The 21,267-nt window shown below is 41.3% G+C and overlaps 2 protein-coding genes across 4 annotated transcripts in view; both read left to right on the top strand.

Moving 5' to 3' along the window:
- LOC116048269 (F-BAR and double SH3 domains protein 2) overlaps positions 1-10,806 on the top strand; it is a 65,897-nt gene extending 55,091 nt beyond the window's left edge. For all 3 annotated transcript variants that reach the window (XM_031297264.2, XM_031297262.2, XM_031297265.2), the window contains 7 exons: positions 2,690-2,824; positions 3,478-3,561; positions 3,792-3,969; positions 4,964-5,184; positions 6,495-6,687; positions 6,857-6,945; positions 7,466-10,806. In XM_031297264.2, the coding sequence (XP_031153124.1) occupies positions 2,690-2,824; positions 3,478-3,561; positions 3,792-3,969; positions 4,964-5,184; positions 6,495-6,687; positions 6,857-6,945; positions 7,466-7,558 (993 nt within the window). In that variant the 3' untranslated portion in view covers positions 7,559-10,806. The remainder of the gene's footprint in view (positions 1-2,689; positions 2,825-3,477; positions 3,562-3,791; positions 3,970-4,963; positions 5,185-6,494; positions 6,688-6,856; positions 6,946-7,465) is intronic.
- Positions 10,807-11,484: 678 nt separating this feature from the next.
- Positions 11,485-21,029, top strand: LOC116048266 (NACHT and WD repeat domain-containing protein 2). The gene is given in 11 exon segments (XM_031297258.2): positions 11,485-11,899; positions 12,014-12,102; positions 13,236-13,343; positions 13,598-13,789; positions 14,077-14,218; positions 14,309-14,448; positions 15,119-15,219; positions 15,221-15,461; positions 15,757-15,858; positions 16,451-17,096; positions 17,489-21,029. Coding segments are annotated over 11 exon segments (5,013 nt in total). The 5' UTR covers positions 11,485-11,817; the 3' UTR covers positions 20,659-21,029.
- Positions 21,030-21,267: the final 238 nt, after the last annotated feature.

Below are 21,267 nucleotides of genomic sequence, written 5' to 3'. Positions count from 1 at the left end.
TAATGTTTTGTATGCATTTAACCAACAAGATGTTATTTTATTTAGTGAGCTTTAGAGTTGATTGGGTTACCTTTGGACAGAACCAGGCCGGTTTCCCACTGCTTCCAGTCAACTTAATGTAGCTTTTAATTATATACAAACAATAATGCAGCCATATATGCTGTGTCCTCCCTGTGTGTGTGTGTGTGTGTGTGTGTGTGTGTGTGTGTGTGTGTGTGCACGTGTGCGTAGATATTAATGTGCATTTATGTTTGTGCATTTGTGTGTGTGCTATTTCTGGCTCTCCACTGGGTATATGTGAGGGGAGAAGAGTGTATGTACGTCGGACTAGGAGTGTAATCCCACACGGGACTTTGTGTCGGAGACGCCAGTGTGTGTGTGTGTGTGTGTGTCTGTCAACAAGACTAAACATAGTCGGTCTGCTCCATTGAAAGCACTTGACATTCTGCTCACATGATATTGCAGCTCGCAGCTAACACCAGAGAGAAAGACAGAGAGATAGAGTGTGAGAAAGTGAGAGAAAGTCTGAGGAATGAGGGCAATCTAGGAAGAAATAAATGGATAGAAGGAATGATGGTAGGAGTTGTGCAGTGAAGGAATGAGTGTTGGAGTGACAATTAGTGAAGGAGAAGAGAAGAAGGAGGGGGAGTTAGCTGAGAAAAAAAGAGGTGGTGTGATGATGAGGAGGTGAGGGGGAGAGGTGAGGAGGGAGTAGTGTCGGAGTGATAATGTTGAAGTAAAATTGGATGCAGAGGTGAGAGAGACAGGGGATTGTGAAAAACAGCATAGAGCATAGAAAAGCATACTGTAAGGCCGCAGTATACTGTAAATACAATATAATTGTACAGACAAAATGGTGACTGAAACAAAGAACTGTGTTTAGACATTTCCAAATACTCAATTATCTGCAAGTAGTTATGTAGCGATGTGTGAATCTTTGCATTTTATTTATGAGTCCTTGTTTTTAAAAGCTGTCAACTTTCCCTTGCCCTATTTATAAGATAAATCATTTGGAGACTAGACTTGCTGAAAACTCCTCCATCTGACATGGGTGTCATTAAAGGAACAGGCCATGACGCACATTGAGTATTCAGGCATTAGACCAGCAGTTCAACAACCTTTGATTTATTTTTTTTTGAGTGTACTGGAGCCTTTAGAGACTCACAATCAAGAGGGATTGTAATAACAAGGTGCAACATGGAAAATGAGAGATAAAGAAGGAGAGGAAAACAGTAGGTGGGAGTGTTAACAGCAGTTTGCTGATTTGGGAGAGGTCAAAATGTGGCCGAACGTCCGAGGGAGAAGGAAGGATGGATGGATGGACTGTGAATAATAATCTGCAGAGGAGAGCGAAGAAAAACAATAAGAGCAGGGAGCAGGCACTTCCCTTGACCCTTACTTCATTCCACTCAACTTTATTAATACGACTATGAAATACTGGAAGCTGTGAACCCTCAAGTCCCTCAGGCAGCCACTGCCTTCATTACAATATCACTTTCACAGTTATTACCTCCAGGAATCATAAAATAGTCCATTCATTGGTCTGCATCTTAGCTGTATTGGTACGCACACTCATGTATTTTTGGTGATCTTTTTTGGGGTTTATTACTGACATACAGTGCATGCTAGGCATTTTTCTTTATGGAAGAAATCGAATTGCCACTGAGGCTGTGCAGTGTACTTTCAAACCAATGCAGTAAAGTGGATAAGAGTAACGTAACACAACAAACATATCAAGGACTTTTGATTAGAGTGTGTTAACTAAGAGTGTGTTTTTTTATAAGGAACTAGGACTACACCTGTAGGTTATTATTTCCCAAGGGAATAGATTCTTATGTCCAGGAGATGTACAAAACACACTGCAACTGTTTTGTTCTGTGTATGGGTGTAGAGTTTACTGTGTCAACAGAAATCTGATGACTACACACAATGACTTGGGAATGGATAAGCACACGCGCCCCCGCACGAACACACACACACACACACACACACACACACACACACACACACACACTATTGTTATGGCCAGGTAAACTTGCTGTGTGTGATGGATCTTTCTACCAGCTAGATCACATGGCCTTCATATAAGCCAGTGAAATTCTCATGGAACAAAAGGGGGAGGGGCTGCATCATATGAAACATTAGTCCCTACTCACCTGTCTCTAAAAGCTGTAGCACCCACACTGCGCAGGACAGAGAAACCCAGGCAGGAAGCAAAGGTAAGCATTGCTATAGATTACATTGTGACAATAGCACAGAGAGAATGCAAACACACAGGAAGAAGGGGAGAAGGTAACAAGTGAAAGCCTTTGTTAAATGGACAGACCTTGTAATCGGTGAAGTGTAGTGGTGGAGCTGTAGATACAAGCCAGCACAGACAGAGATACTGCCATAACAAGTCACCTAACTGGGCGTCACATCGAGACATGAGGAGTCAGAAGGTCGTGTAAAAGTGAGTTCTTTTATAATGCGTTGAACTGCATCTAGCCAAACTTTAAAGATTTAAAGAGGTATTTTTAAGTATTTAGACAGGGTGTGTTCGTATTTGATCTGGAGTACAAGACACTTTTTTTTCCCTCTGGAGATTTATAGGTGAATGGTGCTTTTTTTTTTTTTATTCGGCGCCATTCACCTGTTTGTTTAGTTATCAGAGGTTTTGACTTTATCTGGTTGTTTTTGTGTGTTAAAGGGCACAGTGGATTTGGAGCGTGAGGAGGGAGAAGAGTGTGAAGAAAACATGGAGGTTTTTGACGACAGCAGCTCCAGTCCTTCGGGAACCCTCCGAAACTACCCACTAACCTGCAAAGTCCTCTACTCATACAAGGTATAAACCAACACAGAGTTTTCCTCTGCGGTTAAATGGCCACACACCTACTGTACATCTATCAAATGTCTGCAGCTACCTGCTCACCACAACACTGTTTCACACACAGTCAGGTGCAGCCTATGACAAAACAGAGTTGAATGTCAGTGTTGCATATATAGGAAGTAGGGCTGGGCGATATGGAGAAAATCAAATATCACAATATTTTTGACCAAATACCTCAATATCGATACCGCAACGATATTGTAATGTTGACTATTGGTGCTTTCACAAAATATTTACACAATGAGATTTTTGATAAATAATCATCAGTAATGTGGATATAATGACTAAGTGGGTAAAGGCAAATAATAGAACAGTTACAACAGTCTGGTAAGTTCAGACAATGACATAACTTTACTGTAATGCAGCCTTTAAAACCAGGAAAAGACAACATTTATGCCATATTACGATATTACGATATCCAAAATTTAAGACGATATCTAGTCTCATATCACGATGTCGATATAATATCGATATATTGCCCAGCTCTAATAGGAAGTGTGAAATGCTGATGAATCTACCATAAATAACCATTACCTTTTTTAAGCATTTTTTAAATGAATTATTAATGATGTCTTGACTTTAACTCTGTTGGTGTGCCTCTCCCGCAGGCCTCTCAGCCGGATGAGTTAACTATTGATGAACAGGAGATGTTGGAGGTCATTGAGGATGGAGACATGGAGGACTGGGTCAAGGTGCACAAATATACACATGTTGCGGTCACACAGATGTGCCTTAGTGTTACAGTTACAACAGCAGAAGCATTATCTCATAAGCTCTGTGTGTTGCATCCTGTGCGTTTGCTCTGTTTGGTTTCACAGCCTAGTACGGTGTTCTTGGTGCTCAATTTTCTCCTGCCATGCATGTTGTTTTCATGTTACCGTTGTACATTGTTTCATAGTTTGTGTGTGTGTGTGTTTTCCAGGCTCGCAATAAGACAGGTCACGTGGGCTATGTCCCAGAGAAATACCTGCAGTTTCCAACCTCCAACAGTCTGCTGAGCATGCTCCAGTCTCTGGCTACACTCGATGCTCGATCACACACCTCGTCCAATTCCACCGAGCCAGAGTTGCACTCCGGCTGCATCAATGGAGACACAAACAGTAAGTACACTGTAAACCTAATGATAGTAAATTATTCTTAAACTGCATGCATGAGTTTCAGTGAACAAGCTAGTTCCAGTTGTACCAGTGTAAATGAATTGTTTTCTTCCCCTAATGAGATTATTATGCACCACTGATTAAGGCATTTTTCTCTTTACTGTGCCACTGCACTTTAAATGTTAACAGCACTCATTTTGCAAAGCAGTGTGTTATTAGAATAAGCAAGTGTGGGTTGTCTACCTTTCCGGGTAAAACAAGTTAAAAGTATTTGTGTAATAAACAGAAGTGTAAATGCAAAACCTAAAGGCTATATGAGCTACTTTTCAGTAAAAACAGTTCTAGGTCAGGTTCCACAAGCTTTGTCCCTCCGGATTTTCTTTTCATCCATTTATATTTTGGCCATTGTTTTTTCACATAGACCATCAAATGAGATTTCTTGGCCGCCGCCATTCCTTTGACTCACTGGAATAGAAACAAGAGCGAGACAGTTGTATAACATTGGTTATAAAGAGAACACCAGTGGTTGAAATTGCAGACCAGTTTAATAAAAAAAATGGGTGAGAGCTGAGCTTTATCACAAACATTAACTCTCTTTGTGCCCCCTCTCTCTTGTTTCTGCATCACTATTGGTTGCATCCATATACACACTTTGGGTGTTGATGGTTTACATTTATTTTTTATTTTATTTCTCATTTATTCTTCCTTCCTAACCTGCTTTCTTTGCAAGTTTCTTTTTTCCTCCAACACTCTTTCGACTGTGTCTGCTCTACCTGAATACTTGGACTGGGCACATGGGAAAACTTTGTCGCCTAATTATTAATAATTTCTGTCTTCTCTGAATCTCCCTCTCTCCAGCGGTGTGTGCTTTTCTCTGTATGACAATGAGGGCCAGGCAGACAAGGAACTACATTTCCCCAAGTATAACCCCAAGTATAATTATTCCTTCTGTGCATTTTATTGCTCTCTCTCTCTTTGTCTTCCTTTCTCTCCGCAGTGATGTATGTCCGTGCACTTTATGATTATGACGGCCAGGCAGACGAGGAACTCTCCTTTTCCGAGGGAGCGGTGATCCGCCTGTTGAGCCGCAACACTCAGACGGACGATGGCTTCTGGGAGGGGGAGCTCAACGGACGGGTGGGCGTCTTCCCCTCCGTGCTGGTCGAAGATCTCACTGAGAATGGGGAGACCAGTGGCGGAGGGCTGGGTGACATACAGGTATGATGATGCATGCAGACAGAGACATACTTCCAGTTAAGTAACACACAGATATACAGCGCTTCACTCTTGGGGAGCTGGAAATTTGGTCTTATCAGTCTTTCCTCAGTGCAGAAATACCAAGCATATACCGTCGCCTAGTGTGCCACTTTCCCCTCTCTCCCTCTCTCTTCCTGGCTGTTGTCCAGTAGATCTATCAGTAGCGCAGAGTTCACAAACTTGATTTTTTTCCTGCAGCGCTCTGATAAAAACCCTGCACTGCAATCACAGAAAGAGGTCTTATCTGTGGCACAGAGTGCTGCCCTATTAGAGGTTCAGCAACAGGAAGGATACAGCCTCTCCCTTCCTAAAAGCCTGTAGACATAACACACACCACAACAACTCTTAGTGCCTTTTAAGTCATATGTGGGAAAGATTGGTAAAAATCTTCCTGGTTGCTGTCACGGACACAGTCAAGTTGTATGTAGTGGCAGGTCACACTTCAAACTAGTAAACCAGCAATTTTTCTGTAAGGTATTCGTTACAGTATTCCTAGTGCTCCACCAAAGCTGCTCTAACCAATATTTTTGCATTAACATACATACAAATACAAACATACAAACCCCCAAAGAATCACCCGACTCTGCAGTTCCCTTCAGCTCTATGGAGAGTTAAGCATCTTTAGATTTGTTGTTTTGGTTTAACAGCCTCAACTTAACTGTTTTGGTTCACTCTCACCACTCTCATAGTGTTAGTTTTGGGTGCGAACAGCAGAGAGTGAGCCAGATAATTCCCTCAGCAGTTGGTGGAGACCAAAATCAGAGCAAAAAAAAGAGTGAATATTGGACTTACAATCATCAGGTGGACATAAACACGACTCCAAATATTGGACACACGTTAGCCATAGTAACTTTATGAGATGATGAAATGACCATGTTGTGTTTATAGCTCCACCATCAGGCCAAGGTTCAACTGAAATGTTGACCTCTAACTAATTCTTGAGGTCAAGATGAGTCTAATCGTAGTCTGGTCAGTTCAGTCAATTCATTTGTCATTAGATTTTTTTTTAAAAACACTTTACATACAATGGTGATCTGATCTTCACTGTATGTAAAAGAAGGTGTTGTTTTGGATGTATTTATTGTGGCTATATTCCAAACTGTTGCGCGGTAATTTAATGGAGTTGACGTCAGTTAAGTGACGGTCCTTTTAGTACTATCGGTTTCATATAATTTGTGCTGTGATACAGAGCATTGGACTTATTTGTAGGATCACAGGTGATCATCAAATTTCCAGTGATGTATTTCTCTATTTCTGTCCCTTTTTTCAAGATTTCTCCATCTCTGAAGTTGCCGTGTTCTCTGCCACCTCTCCCGCTGTATGAACAACCTCCTATTAGCCCTTTCACCAGCCCTGAGTCCTCCACCCCGCCTCCTCTCCCACGCTCACCCTCTACTGCACTCAACGGGGAGCACAAGCCTCCACCACCCGCCTCGTCACACAAGGGGCCGCTTCCCACCCACAGTAAGACACACACACACACACACACACACACACACACAGAAAACGTTTGTGTGTAGTTGAATTTATTCAGAAGAGGTCAATGTGGATTTTTACTGTGATTTTTTCTGTCATACAAATATCTCTCTCTCTCTCTCTCTCTCTCTCTCTCTCTCTCTCTCTCTCTCTGTAGATCAAAGCTCTGGCAAGAGTCCTGTGTCTCCAGGATTTCCTCAGCCACTGCGATTCACCCCTGAAGGAGGCCCAGGCAAACTACGACCTGTTAGTATACAACTTATTCAAGAAGTGTGTTTTGTGTGTTTGTGGTTTTTTACTTTGCTGTCAATATTGTTCTTTGTCTTATGTGATAGTAAACTAAATATCTTTGGGTCCTGGACTGATGGTCAAACAGAAAGAGCAATTTGAAAAGCCACCTTGGGCTTTAGGAAATTGTAATTGATATTTGGTTCTGTTGTCTTACATTTTATAAGCCAAACAGATTAATCGATAAGATCGAATGGAAGTCGTCGTTAGTTGCAGCCCTATATAACACAAAGTGTTGATTAAACTGCCTGTGAATTCCAATTATGATTTCCATTCAGACTAGTGTTTATTTATAAAAAAGTCTCTAAAGGTAGAGAATAAATATTCTTTACTTTTTTGGAGATAAACAATTTGTGTCCCACAGCAGGAAATTAACATTAAGCTGTTTGTCAAGTTATGAAAAGTAGGCCATCTCCATCTCCTCGCTTTGCCTTTTTTCTTAAACTTACATGTATTATGTTTTCTTTCACCGCTGCAGGTGCGAGCTGCTCCTCCTCCACCTAAACAGCACCCCCGCCGACCGCAGGAGAAGAGCGACAAGACGGAGGAGGTGGAGATCACACTGGTGTGACATACAGACAAGCTGCCATGCGGTTATAGAGCCAGAAAAAATAAAAACAGATGACAGACAGACACATCCTACAGGCTGGGGAACTGAACTGCTCTGAACTGAAGTCAGCTTAAACAAAGTGATGTGAAGTAAACTGAACTGTACCACGTCCAACGTCTCTCCACATCTTCTCTCATCCTCAAGTTGAGGAGGAGAGCAAAGAGGGGGGGTAATGACAGAGTATCCAGTTGAATAATCTCCATTTTAACTTCCTAATGAAGTGCAGCAGTAGCCGCCCCTACATCCCTCCGCCCTCCCCCGTCCTTCCATTCTTGCCTTAAAACTTTACCTCATCAGGCAGCAAACCAGAGCACACTGAAGAGGAGGAAGAGGAGGAAGAATGTTTAGACATGGGGAGTGATAGGGAAAGTTAGTGATGGGTTTGGCAAGTTTTCTTTCATTTTGTTACACTTCAAGATATTGTAAAGCAGTTTATCTCTGTACGTAAAGATCATTCTGCTGAGAAAAAACTCTTTTTTCACTCACTTGCTAACAAATAATAAAATGTGAAAACTTATGGAGCCCTGGAACTGACAAGTTGTAGTTGTAGTAATTAAAGAGTCATAGGACAAGTCAGAAATATAACTTAATATAAAATTATATTGTTAATAAAAAAGGATTGTAAAAGGAAATGTACAGTATCCTCATTTTCCTCAAATTGTCCTTATGCATAAAACAGAATTAGAAAAATTGCTTATATTTTAAGCAAAGGAGAGGACTGTGTGGCTAGCTTGCTCAACTGACAACACTGGTAGCTAAATACTCCACCAGCCTCTTAAGCTAGCTACCTAGCTGACGCTAACGGTCTTCATAAAACTACACCAGCCAGTGCATGTTATGTTAATTATCCATATACTGTACTGCATACTGCTGCAGCATCACTGTAAATGAACAGTAGCTAAAGCATTTTAATCAACAAGCTAACACTAACAAAGACATCTAGCTAGAGCTTGGAACTTTTAAATTTAGTTTATTTCACATTTTGAAAAACGAGACATTAAATCACACATTTACAAAATGTTGAGGATGACAAAATAAAGTCCAAGTCTTTTTCAACTCTGGTCCTCGATAAAGACCAGAGAAATGGAAGATGAAGTTGAAGATAATGTCTCCTCCAAGTAGCGTAGCAAGTAGGTTGCTGGCTAAAATGCTTCAGCTATTGTTAAAAAATTCGTACACTAATGCTAGAACAGAATGCTGTACAGTATAATTGGTGCAGTAGCCGGTGTAGTTGTATGCCACAATTCAGATTCAGCTGGGTAGATAGCAAAAAAAGGCTTGTGTTTAGCCACCAGTGTTTTCAGGGAAGCTAGCTAACGTAACATTAGCCACACAGTCCTATATGGGAATAGATAAATCAGTAAATGTGTGCCAAGACCAAAAAATAGAAAAATAAATGAGTTGAAAAACAAAATTAGCAATTGAAAGATAAATAGTAAATAACAGTAGAATTAATTTATTTATGTTTTTGACTTATCTGATATGTTTTTGCAATAGTTTAAGTGTCGGGGCTCTATAAAAAGAAAGCTTGATGAGAGTAAATAATCATAAAACTTGCCAAACGGACATGATTTGGACAGAGAAACTGAGTGGTGTGTGGACACAGTGTTCCCCCCCGCCAGCCCTTCCCTTGCCATATATAGTCCTTATCATCATACGTATTCAATGTGTATTAGTACAGTACATTACTGTTGTCATAGGAATGTTATGCACAGCGTTTCATATAGACTAACTCAACTGATTGGAATACCATGTCTGATATGTAGTAGACGTTTTATCCTCATCTTATTCTGAAAGGGCATTGTAAATACAGTATAAAGGAGAGATGAAAGAAGAGGAGGGAAGGAGGGGATGAAAGAACAAGAGGCAAAAAGGAGGCTGGATCCTCCTCTCTGCTCTTTTCTCCACCTCTCTTCACACACTTTCTTTGTCTCCCTCTTTTCTCTAATGTCTGTTCTGTCCATTGGCAGTCAGTGTGAATCGATGGCTATCATATACACACATTCATTTACATTATATTATGCACACATTGCTATAGCTTCTCTCATTCTGTGACCCTCTGTGTGCTTGTATCACTGATTGGTTCAGGAGGAGGCAGATGGTGCGTTCAAAGGCACTGACATTGTTGGTATTCACTATGTGGTAACTAAGAAACGTTTTATTTGAGATGATATCGACACTGATCATTTTGGGTCAGGAGTTTTTATTAATCACAGATTGAACTCTATAGCTTTTATCCCTACAGATCATATCTCTCACGTAAATTTTGTTCATTTGTAACACTGATACCAGAACATATATCCTTGTTTAGTTGAAACGCATTACAATCACAGCTATTATTTTTCTCTGTTGTCTTGCCTTGTTTTTTTTAATACACCGGAGAAAACATCCATAAAAAACAAATTAAACTTTAACATTTCCAATTTGATATCATCCTTAGCTTTTCCTTTAATTAACGGTGGTAGAAACAGACAACAAAAGAGAGGTATAAAACAAATACATCACGCTAAATGGACAGAACTAGCAAAGGACATTCATATGGAGCTAAGTACAATTATGTTGTTTTTTTTACTCAAAGTAAATAAATCTCCCCTTAAATACCCTTCAAGCCTTTAAAACTCCTTGCCTAAAGGGCAGCGTAGCACTTTTATTTATTTGTACCTTTCTTGGAAAGTAGCAGTACCTTAACATGGCATCAGAATGGATAGAAAAGACTCTGATGAATCACTGCAGTTTAATACAGAAATCAGAGTTATTCTTTTCATTCGGATTATGTGGTGAATCCTCTTTATTTCAGTGTGACTGATTTTATTTGATTTTTTATTCTCCACTCTTCCAAAGAGATAGAGAGGTAAATGTGGGCAATGTAATTTGGTGTTTTCCTAAACTTATAAAAACAAAACAAAAAACATCATATTAAGGGATGTTTTAAATGAAGACTTGAGGAGAATGTGGTTTTCTGATGGGCCAGGCTGTTTGTGTGTGTGATTGTTTAAAGGAGAGAGGATCAGATCTGTGTTTGACTCTGAAGATGTAAAGATGTGTCCCAGTTCCTTCCTCCATATTTATTTCAAACAGGGTTTGATTTGACTGACATTTCAGAATAAAGTATCAAAAACGTCAATACGGATTTTAAATTTGCTTGATTTTTAAGTGTGGTGTTAATGGACAATATTGTTCCAAAAGAGGGAGCTCCTTACAGCTGGAAACAATTAAATCTAATTGAGCCCTGTTGTGTGACAGCTCCAGATACAGATATTACAGAAAACTAAAATGAAAGTATTCAATCTGTGTTGCTTTCTCTTTGTTAGGAACATTATACGTCATACTCCAAAGTGATAGTATCTTAGCACATTTCCTGTTGGTATGCAACTGTAATCAGCTCTCTCTCTCTCTCTCATTTAAAGTGGTTTTCAAACTTTTTTTTGAAGTTTGTGGTTCACAGCAGGGTCCCACAGAACGTTCCACCATAAATGCTCAATCAGTCTTTCTATCAAATGTAAAATGTGTGACTTTTTGTTGCCAGTTATCACTTTGACCAGGATTATTTTCCCTTTTTAACAGTCCCTCTGGTCCACTACAGTGTTGAATTATTTGGTATGAGCCTGTTTTTGTTTTTTTATGTATTATATAATTATTTTATATTTCATCCTTCGATTTGGAGCAGCTGCACAGCTGCTCTTATTAACGATGTGGTGGAACAACTGGCCTTCTCTCTCTTCACAGACTGTTGCCATGGTCACAATAATGAGAACAAGTGCAAAAGTCTTTCTGCATATTATTATTGGCTGTACAAAAAAAACAAAGTTTGTATTTATTGTGTACAAATGTTAATTAATAAAATAATTGAAAACTGTTTTGTGCTCATTTTTGTTTCTGATGAGTGTGTTTGTGTGTGATCTTCTGTCTTCCTGCATGTAATTGTGTGTCTTTATGCACCTGTCCTACATAATATGAGCGTATATGAGTTTGTCTAACTGACTGTATGTTTGTAAGTGAATGTGTGTGCGTGTTGTGTAGATGTTCCAGTCTCTAGAAGTGGGTGTGATCGTGATAACAGACTCCCTATACACCCGAGGCAAGTTTCCTGACTGGAGCGGGAGGGAGAAGAGAAACCGAGCAGCGAAGCAGCAACTGTGAACTTTTTATTTGGGTCATTGAATATGTTCAGGCCAAAAGTTTTCCCCACTTAGTTTTCCTTTTTTTGTTAGCAATTTGCCATGCACTCCAGAGGAAAACATATGGGCTGGTCTCCTTTAAATTCAACCTGTGTGAAACTTTATCTGTGCTCCAACCCAGAAGGTATGTAGAAAAGCAGATCATGTACCGTATGTATGTTTATGGGTTCTTTGGTCGTGTTTTTTGAGTTGTTTTCTGAATAGATGTGTATGTTGTTTGTGTTTGTGCTCCATATAGATAGCGTTGTGGAGCGCAGAGCTCTGAGAGAGAGTGTGTTCCCCAAATTAATAGAGCACTGTAGACACACACTCGGACTGGAAGTCAGGGTGAGTACACATTTATCTTTTCTAAATCTGCATAGAAAACACGTAAATGGTAATTGGATGTGTGTTGTGTATTGCACATGGAAAGGTATTTATTTTTTTCTTGTAAGGTTCTACTTAAAAGTGTTACATACTTTTCTTCCTAATATCACCTCTTAACACTTATGGTAATGTCATAACCACTCACACTGTTAATGGCTTCTAGAGCCAGTAGAAGCATTCTGCTGTGGTCCACTGGAGGGAACAATGTAACTTACTTTATTTGAAATCTGTGACAGAAGTTGCAAACATTAAGTTGTTTGTGTTTACCGTCATGTGTCCCCAGTGGTGCCTTTATTCTTCTAATTGGATGAGCAATTGAAATGTGCATCTTTTTCCTAATAAAGAATGAAATATCTGAATCAAAAGTAGATGTTTGTATAATCCCAACTTTATCTCAACCTTGGAATTTTCAGCAATAATTAATTTCTGAATATTGTTTACATTTATTTGTTTGTTTTGTTCATAAAACGTTGAATATAATGGAAACCGCTGATGCGATCAGAGAGGTGAAAGTCCTGAGTTAAAATTACTGTTTTGTCTGACAAACGGTCAAAAAACACAAAATCCACTTAAAATATAACTAACAATGCTCACTGCCAACAGTGAAATACAAAAGGAATATTATTTGGTAGCTTACAGTTGTGTGTGTGTGTGTGTGTGTGTGTGTGTGTGTGTGTGTGTGTGTGTGTGTGTGTGTGTGTGTGTGTGTGTGTGTTTGTGTGTGTCCTTTATTCTTTCACATTATTCCTCTGAGGCCATCTCTTTTAAAGTGCGGTCAATTCTACTCAACATTGCCTAATTAAATTTGACAAAAGAAGAAGATGAGCAGTTGGAACACGATTCTGTACGTAGTGTGTTGTTTTGTGTAAAAATCACCTTGGGGGCAGTTCAACCAGCACATTGTGCCCTCTCTTTTCAGCAGTGTGTGTAGTTAGAGAGATGAAGGATTATCATATGTTCCTGAGCCACCACCTGGACAGTTGTTACTGCATCTCACTGTATGCTTTTCATCTCTCCTCTAGATTGTTTTAACCATCATTGTGTGTGTGTGTGTGTGTGTGTGTGTGTGTGTGTGTGTGTGTTTGTGTGTGTAGTTGATAGACCCATTTGAGTCCAGTGATCCCAGTCGTTGGCCAGATGAAAACACCAGACAGCAGCTGATTAAAGAATGCAGAAAGAGCTCTGCAGGACCTTTTTTACTGGTAAATAAATCCTTAGTATCGGAGTATACAGTAATACAGCACAGCTCAGGTTTTACTAGAGCATCATAGTGTTCAAAAAATGAAAAAGAATTTAATTAAATCTTAGTTTGAGTAATAGAGAGTGACCAGCCCAGTTGCTAATCAGTCCCTGTTGAGCTTTATAAACCCATTAACACCAATACAAGTGTGAACTAAAAAGTACTGAACACATCTCATGCTGCTGTACCTTCTGTGTCCACATGGCTGTGCTGCAGGCTCTGATAGGACATGAGTATGGCACAGCCAGTCTGCCCTCCCAGGTGGAGGTGTCAGAGTACCAGCTGCTGCTGCAGGAGAGCCAGCGGGTGGGCGTCAGCACCCAGGAGCTGGAGAGAGTGTATCAGAGGGACGAAAACACCATCCCTCCCTCCTACTGCCTGAGACCTCCACACCCCTGCTGTCCTCAGGTGATCACACTGAACCTCAGAAATATCATATATCATCTATTGTCTTCATTCCTTCAAATTCAATTATGATGATTACGATTCTCTTGTTAAGCAAACAGGAGTAGGTTTGTCCAAATGCAGCTGCTAATTAAATGTGAAAACAAATTATGATTAGTGCCCTCTTCTTGAACAATAAGAAAAATCCCCTACACAAATAAAGCTCTAACCACAATAAACCATATGAGGCATTTAGAAATATAAGACTGTAGTGCCGTTTTCTTAAAGGTATCTAATTGTTTGTTGTTCAGCAGGCAGAGGTTAAGGACGAAGAGGCGATGAGGATGAAGGCTAAAAAAGAAGAGCTGAGGAAGATGCTTCAGACCACTGTGAGTCTGTGTGTCCACAACAGTGTTATGAGCCCAGAGAGAGCCCATAGCTACTACAGATCAGGTGAGATATATGTGTGTGTGTGTGTGTGTGTGTGTGTGTGTGTGTAGGGTTGAAGTATAATTTGATGTGTGCTTTGCTGCTTCTCTCCAGCCCTCGATGCAGATCTGCGATTTGCTCTGGACAGCAGTCCTGATAATGACATCATCAGACGTGGCCTTGTTTATGTCCACAAGGTCATCAACGCAAAACGAGAGAGACAGATGAAGTCACACCTTCAGTCACAGTCAGAGGTACATATATCATAATCATAGAAATAAAATGGTGATCTCAATACACCCCACTTTTACCCTCATCGGTCAATTTTTGACAAAAGTACAATTTTCAAGTTCATATTCTTTTTTTTCCTCTCCTGGTTTTCTTAGTTTTAGAAGGAAAACATAGTTGTCATAGATGAACATGTGGGCACGTTTGCCTTTGAGAAACCAAATATTTAGTTTTGTTTTCACAAAAAGAGCAAGTGGGGCTTGCATGAATCAGAAATGGTCAAAGCAAGTTTACGTGTTAACTTAAAGCTAATAAATCACCTCTGCAACTTACTATAAACATCCAAGACAGATGAATTTTGATTGAAGTAAAGGTGATTTAAGCATAATGTGAGTCATGCCTCCATCAATGTGGGGAATTTGCTAAATGAGTGCTCTCTTCCCCCTTTTTTTAAAGGTTTATCTTAACTTATCTTAAGTTTAGTATTAGTTCCTGACCGATACATGTGATCTGTGTTAACAGAAGCATAGAGATGTGTTTGAAATACTGTATCTCCGACATAGGTTTTATAAATGAAGGTTCATTTTTGTAGTATAGTAGAAATAACTAAATATGAAACACACATGCAGATTGCATCAAAAGTGCCACAGAAAGTGATCAAAATACTCCCCCCCCCCCCTTTTCCTGTATTTTTAGGCTGCTACCTCTGACCTAGGGACGACGCCCACTGATGGACAATTATTATCAGAGCTTTGTGACAACTTCCTTCCTGGTCTCATCTCTTCCTCCCAGCTTCTAGTCAGCCACAGAGTGTGACCGTCGGCTTGGTTACACGACAGCCAGGAGGCAGGTCTATGCCGAGTCTCTGTGCCGGCAGGTGTACACTGACCTTGTGGGGATGATTGACAGCTTGAGCATCTTAGAATGCGATGAAGGCTCTCAGCTCGCTGATGCTTTGGCCAGAGAGCAGGCAGAGCAGGAGGAGCTGTGTGACGTCTTGTCCCGACTTTATGACATCATTCGGCCAGAGGAGAAACAGGTCAGGATGAAGCCGTTTTTCTGGATGGTTTCTAAACACACAAAAAAAAATTAAATGTTTTATTTTTAACATGGCAGTGTGAAGGATTAGGTTGATGTTTGTTGTGTGGCACACACTGATTAATGGATAATTACATTCAGTACTTTACAATTTAGTGGCTGACTTTTTTTACCAATTCAAGGTAACTTTGTGGATATTTTCTGATCTATTTTCTCTGTGTTGTGACATGCTCATAGAGCCAAACATGTAAGGTGCAACATTGCATCACTAGAGCTTCCTTTTTCATTTGCTGTAGGTCAGAGCCTATGTGGAGCAGAGCGAGCAACAGTGCCCACTAGTGGTGACAGGAGGACCATGCACAGGAAAGACAGTTCTGCTGGCACACTGTGCTCAGCAGGTAAGTGGACTAAAGTGAAATGTGAAACTCATTGTAATTTCGGTCCGTTTTATTCCTAAATTGAATATATCTTTTTAGCTTGAAGCACTTAAAAAATGCAAAACAATTATAATTAATCAATTAGTTAGTGATTGCAACATTTGTTTTTTTTTTATAATCAAATTAATTTATTGTTTAAGTCATTTTTGTTTAAAGCAAAAATGTCCTTAATTCACCAGTGGTTCTAGCCTCTCAAAAATAAATGTTTTCTGGTTTTCTGAGTACTGTAGTTGGGTTTTAGAAGAACAAAAGAGACATTTGAATGCATGCCATTGGGTCCTGGGAACACTTTTTATAGACCAAACAATTAATAGATTAATCTGTAAATAATCGTCACATTCCTTGATAATGACAATAATCGTTAGTTGCAACCCTGCATAAAAATACTTTTACGTTTTTGGTTTCCTGGCATCTTTATCAAGATAAATTACCCATGTAACCAAATCTTAGATTCCAAGAAGGATAAATAAAAGCCAACAAGACATTTACATTGTAAGACATGGTCTTGATAACAATGTGAAGAAGTGTTCTGTCTCTCTGTCTCTCTCCACAGATAAAGTCTTGGCTACCAGACTGTGATCCTGTAGTGATCACTTATTTTTGCAACCTGTCAATTGACCCTTCCCCAAGGCACCTGTTGTCGAGCCTGTGTTCTCAAATTGCCGGTAGATATCACAGTGAATATTCCTCTGAGCAGAATCCCAGAGAGCTGGACGATCCTAGCTGTAGCCCGACAGCCAACATGTGTCTGTCCAAGCTTAAAGAGCGTCTCTCATCCCTCCTCTCCTTCATGCCTTCCACTGAACAACCTCTGGTTCTAATCCTCGATGGCCTGGATCACATCGGAAACAACTTTGGACCTCACATCATGGAGGGCCTCCCGTCCCCGCTTCCTCCCAGCGTCAAACTCATCCTCGCAGTCTCCTCCAAACGGACACAAGTCCTGCAAGCCATCAACCCACAAAGAGGTCCACATCAGTGTGTGTCAGAGGGCAGGGAGAAGGAGTCAGGATATGTGTGTGTTCAGCTGGGATTGGTGGACAGGAAACAGTGTGTGAAGATGTTGGCGTCACTGCTGAGCAATTCAGGGAGGAGAGTGACATCAGGACAACAGGCACTGGTGAACCAGGCGCTCACTTCCTGTTGTCTGACTCTCTACGCTCGACTCCTGCACCTACACATCTCGCTCTGGCACTCTGGTACGACTAACTACAGTTAACGGACAGACAGATTCACTCTGAGGTCCCTTGAGGATGGGCCAAGGGTCCTGAAAGATTTATTTCCATTTTTATTTTTGACTGTACATTGTTAATCATGTTTTATTGTATAAAAAATTGTTAACATTTGCATTAACTACAATTTTCATGTGACATTTTCAAATGCATTAAAAAGGATTGGAAGATATGCAGTTAAGTGCAAAAAACACTTTCTGTCACTCAACTTTTTCAGCCATCAGAAATAACAACTGTTTGATATTTAATGATAGATATATAACAGAGCTCAAAGAAATACTAATACATTTCAGGCTTCAACCCAGTCTGGTTACATCATATTTCTCACCTTCTGTCCCCTTTTCTTCTCTCCTCATCAGATTCAGATGTGACTGAGTCGTCTCTTCCTGACAGCGTCCATTCATCCATTTCTGCGCTGCTAGATCACCTCGAGCAGAAACATGGCTCCTCTATCGTGGCTCGTGCCGTCTCCTACCTCACCCTCTCCAGGACCGGGCTCACCGAGGCTGAGCTCGCCGATCTGCTATCCAGTGATCAAAAGGTGCTGACTGAGTACGTTCAGCAGGTAGAGAGCCCTTCCTCCAAAATGAGAGTCCCGCAAATCGACGTGGAGAGACTTCTGTTGGATTTGAGGAGGTTTCTCATTAGGAGGACAGTTGCAGGGTCACATGTTTTGTTCTGGGTGAGCAGGCATTTCAAGCTGGTGGTGGCTAAGAGGTGTCTAGGCACTCATGAGGTGAGGAGGGAGATTCATTCGGTGATGGCGGACTATTTCAGTGGCGGATTGTCTTGTGAAGTTGCAAAACCACTTCTTCTGAAGCAGAAATTTGGACCAAATAAGGACACCACCCAAATGGAAATACACATAGACAGGCAGACATCCAGCCAGCCATTTGTCTTCGCCTCTTCTTTCAACGAGGTTGGCCGAGTGAACTTGAGGAAGGTCATAGAATTGCCGCATCACTTGCAAGGGAGTGACAAATGGGAGGAGTTAGAGCATGGGCTATTAATGTCTTTGAGGTTTCACCAGGCCATGGTTCAAGCAGGACTCCTGGAAGATTTGGTAACCATGTTGGAAGGTGAGGAGTGGTCATCCTACTTCTGTTTGTCAAGGGAAAGAGCAGTCCTAGCAAGCATATTGAAGTCTTGTGCTTGCTTACTGCAGAGCTCCCCACTGCAGCTGCCCTCAGTGATGGAGACAAGCCTCCTGCCTTATCTGGAGGTATTTCCTGCACTCGAAGGTTATGCCAGAGAGATCAGACAGGAGAGGAGGAAAAGAGGAAGCGGTTTAGAAGTGGCGCTTTGCCCTGCTCCCTCCTCTGTTCCCTCCATTCAGTATTTAAAGTGTGTTGCCAAAACTAGGGACGTCTCTGTTAGAGAAGCAGCAGGGACAGAGTGTGGGATTGTAGCAGAGATCATGGATGATGGCATGGCTTGGATTTGGAAAGGCTCTGGATGTGATGTAGTCAAACTATCACTGAGCTGTGAGCAGAAGGAGCTGAAGTTTGCAGGAGTGAAGAGCAGCTGTCAATTCATGCTGCTTTCCACACAATGCAACCAGATTTTCTTATGGGATGTGACCGACCCAGAAATGTTTCTGCAGGTTAAGGACTCTTTGAAAACAGAGTTAAGCCAAAAAACATTAAACGAAGTTGAGGGGTTCGTTGCATATCAGAAACTTTTACTCATGTGGTGGAAAGATGAGAATTTTGTGAGTGTGTTTGACGTCTCCAGTGAGATCTTGACTCATTTCCAGTGTCAGAGTTGCGTGACCTGTGTGGTTTGCTCCTCTAATGGCGTTTACATGTACTGCGGGCAGATGGACGGCACAGTGTCCATATTTGACACCAACACCGGCAGCCTCCTGGCCACTTGTTCAAACTCAAACCACAATGCGGTCACATCAATGATCCTGTGTGAAGAGAAGTGGGAAATGGCATGTGTTGACAGGACAGGGAGTGTAACCCTTTGGGATGTGGCAGCCAAAGGAAACTCACCAAGACTTGTCACAGAAAGATTTACGGGGGTCAAATCTAATAACATCCTCAATGTAGATTACTCACATGAAATTGACACTTTATTGGTGTGTCAATCTCACCAGGTTGCACTGTGGGATATGTGTGACTGGGAGCTGTGGGACCAGTTCTTGGCTCCGCAGGGGAGGGCCTTCACTCAAGCTGTCCTCTCTAAGGATGGCCACTTTTTCCTGGCATTGTTAGACACCTGTCCCCTTGTCTTGGTTTGGAAGGTCAGTACAGGAGACTGTGTTCTATCCTTAGAAATAAACAAGCAGCCACATAAACTCCTCAAAATGGCCTCAGATATTGTTTGTGTCGCTCATGACGGCTGCCTGACAGTATGGGACTCTGGGATGATAGATGCTGCAGGACCAGCTCCGAAAATGGGGTGTGGAGTGACAGAAGTGGTGGTTGAACGAACAGGGTTCTACACCTCTGATGGGTCAGAGACAGTGTGGAGATGGAGATTAGAAACAGGACTTCCATATGCTAACTTCCTACACGACGGTCCTGTGGAAAAACTGCGTCTTTCTCCGGATAACATCCACCTTGTAACACTCTCAGCAGGGGAAATATACATTTGGCAGACAGAGCCAGGTCAGAACATCCTGCGTATGAGAGGCAGCAGAGCGTCAGACGTCCTGATCACGCCGAACAGTAACTTTGGGGTGAGTATTTCTGAACGAGGGATGTCTCGGGTTTGGAAGCTGGCACACGGGAGCATTGTGTGCAGCATACACCCGTACCTGTCTGACGCCCAGGTGTCGCCTGAGAGCACCTTCCTTATTGGCCGTCGCCATGGAGACCTGTTAGCTGCCAGTCTGTGGTCAGGCTTGATCAGCAAGCGTTTCTCCTGCGTGGAAAGCTCGGAGCATGTTGTTGCTTTCCGCACACTTTCAGAGCACCCAGACTTTGTGGTGGTGATGGCCTCCTCAGGGGCGGTGTACACCTGGAAACTAGCAGAGGAGACGCTGTGCAGGCACTTCCAGCTGCCTTATAGGTTTCACTGTCAGCCACAAGACTTCCAAATGTCCTCTGATGGGAGCTACACCCTGCTGTCCACTGATAATGAAGCCATCCACCTCTTGGACTTATCTCAGGTCAGACTGTGCTCATTCAAGGCTGAGGGTCCTGTCATTAAAGCTTGTTTGGATAAAACTGGACACTATGCTGCCTACATTTTCCGCCCTACCACCACCCTGGAGAAAAACTGCGCCTGTTACCTGCACACAAGGCCCGTCCTCAGAGTTTTACGACTCGCAGACGGGGAAAGAATAGGAAGTGTGTTTCTGGCTAAGAATCCGTTGACCCTGGTTATGTGTGAGCGGCAGTGTGTGTTTGTGGGCTTTGAGGACGGTTCTGTGGGCGTGTATTCAATTGTAGATGACACCATCAAAGGGGAGGAGTTGGTCAGGGGCAGAGAGAAGTTAAATGGTCAGATGAAGCGCTGCCCTTTTGACAGAGCATTCACCTGGTTACCACTAGCAACCCCCAATATCACATGGCCTTAAAAAGATTATATAAGCTGTTGTTGGACTGTGCTTCTAAAATACATGTATATGTATGATAAATGTGATAGCACAGAAAGTGATTGTATGCACACGTGTATACTGTATGTATATATTGAAGTAAATACAAATACTGTATACATTTGTTCTACACTCCTGGGGAAGCTGCAGCACCATCTGTTTCATTTCCAGCTGTTCTGAGTCCATCATGGTGAGCTCACTGCAGAAAAACCAACCCAGCAATTGAGTTTCATTTCTGTGAAAGCAAAACCTATGACTGATCAGTTTGAGCCATATAGCCTGCATGTGTTGTTAACACAGAGATCATTGTTACACATGTATTTGTAATAATAAAATAATTTGTCATAAACACACTGCCTATATCTCTGTTTCTACATCACATTTACTGCAAGAAATACTGTCCCATTGCCAGAAATGACAGATATGAAAATAGCGTACTGTCTTTAAATGGTAAAAAAAACAACAACAACGAAATGTTGGCCTTTTATTAAATAAATACAATATTAGGCCTACATGATTTTGTTCATTTTGATCAGTTCACTCTTATTATTATCTTATTGCAGATATATTAAGTTAAGTACTTGATAAGTT

The sequence above is a fragment of the Sander lucioperca genome, chromosome 5 (assembly GCF_008315115.2).
Source record: "Sander lucioperca isolate FBNREF2018 chromosome 5, SLUC_FBN_1.2, whole genome shotgun sequence".
Classification (NCBI taxonomy): domain Eukaryota; kingdom Metazoa; phylum Chordata; class Actinopteri; order Perciformes; family Percidae; genus Sander; species Sander lucioperca.
The sequence above is the reverse complement of the archived record's forward strand: the minus strand, read 5'-3'. Positions and strand labels throughout refer to the sequence as shown.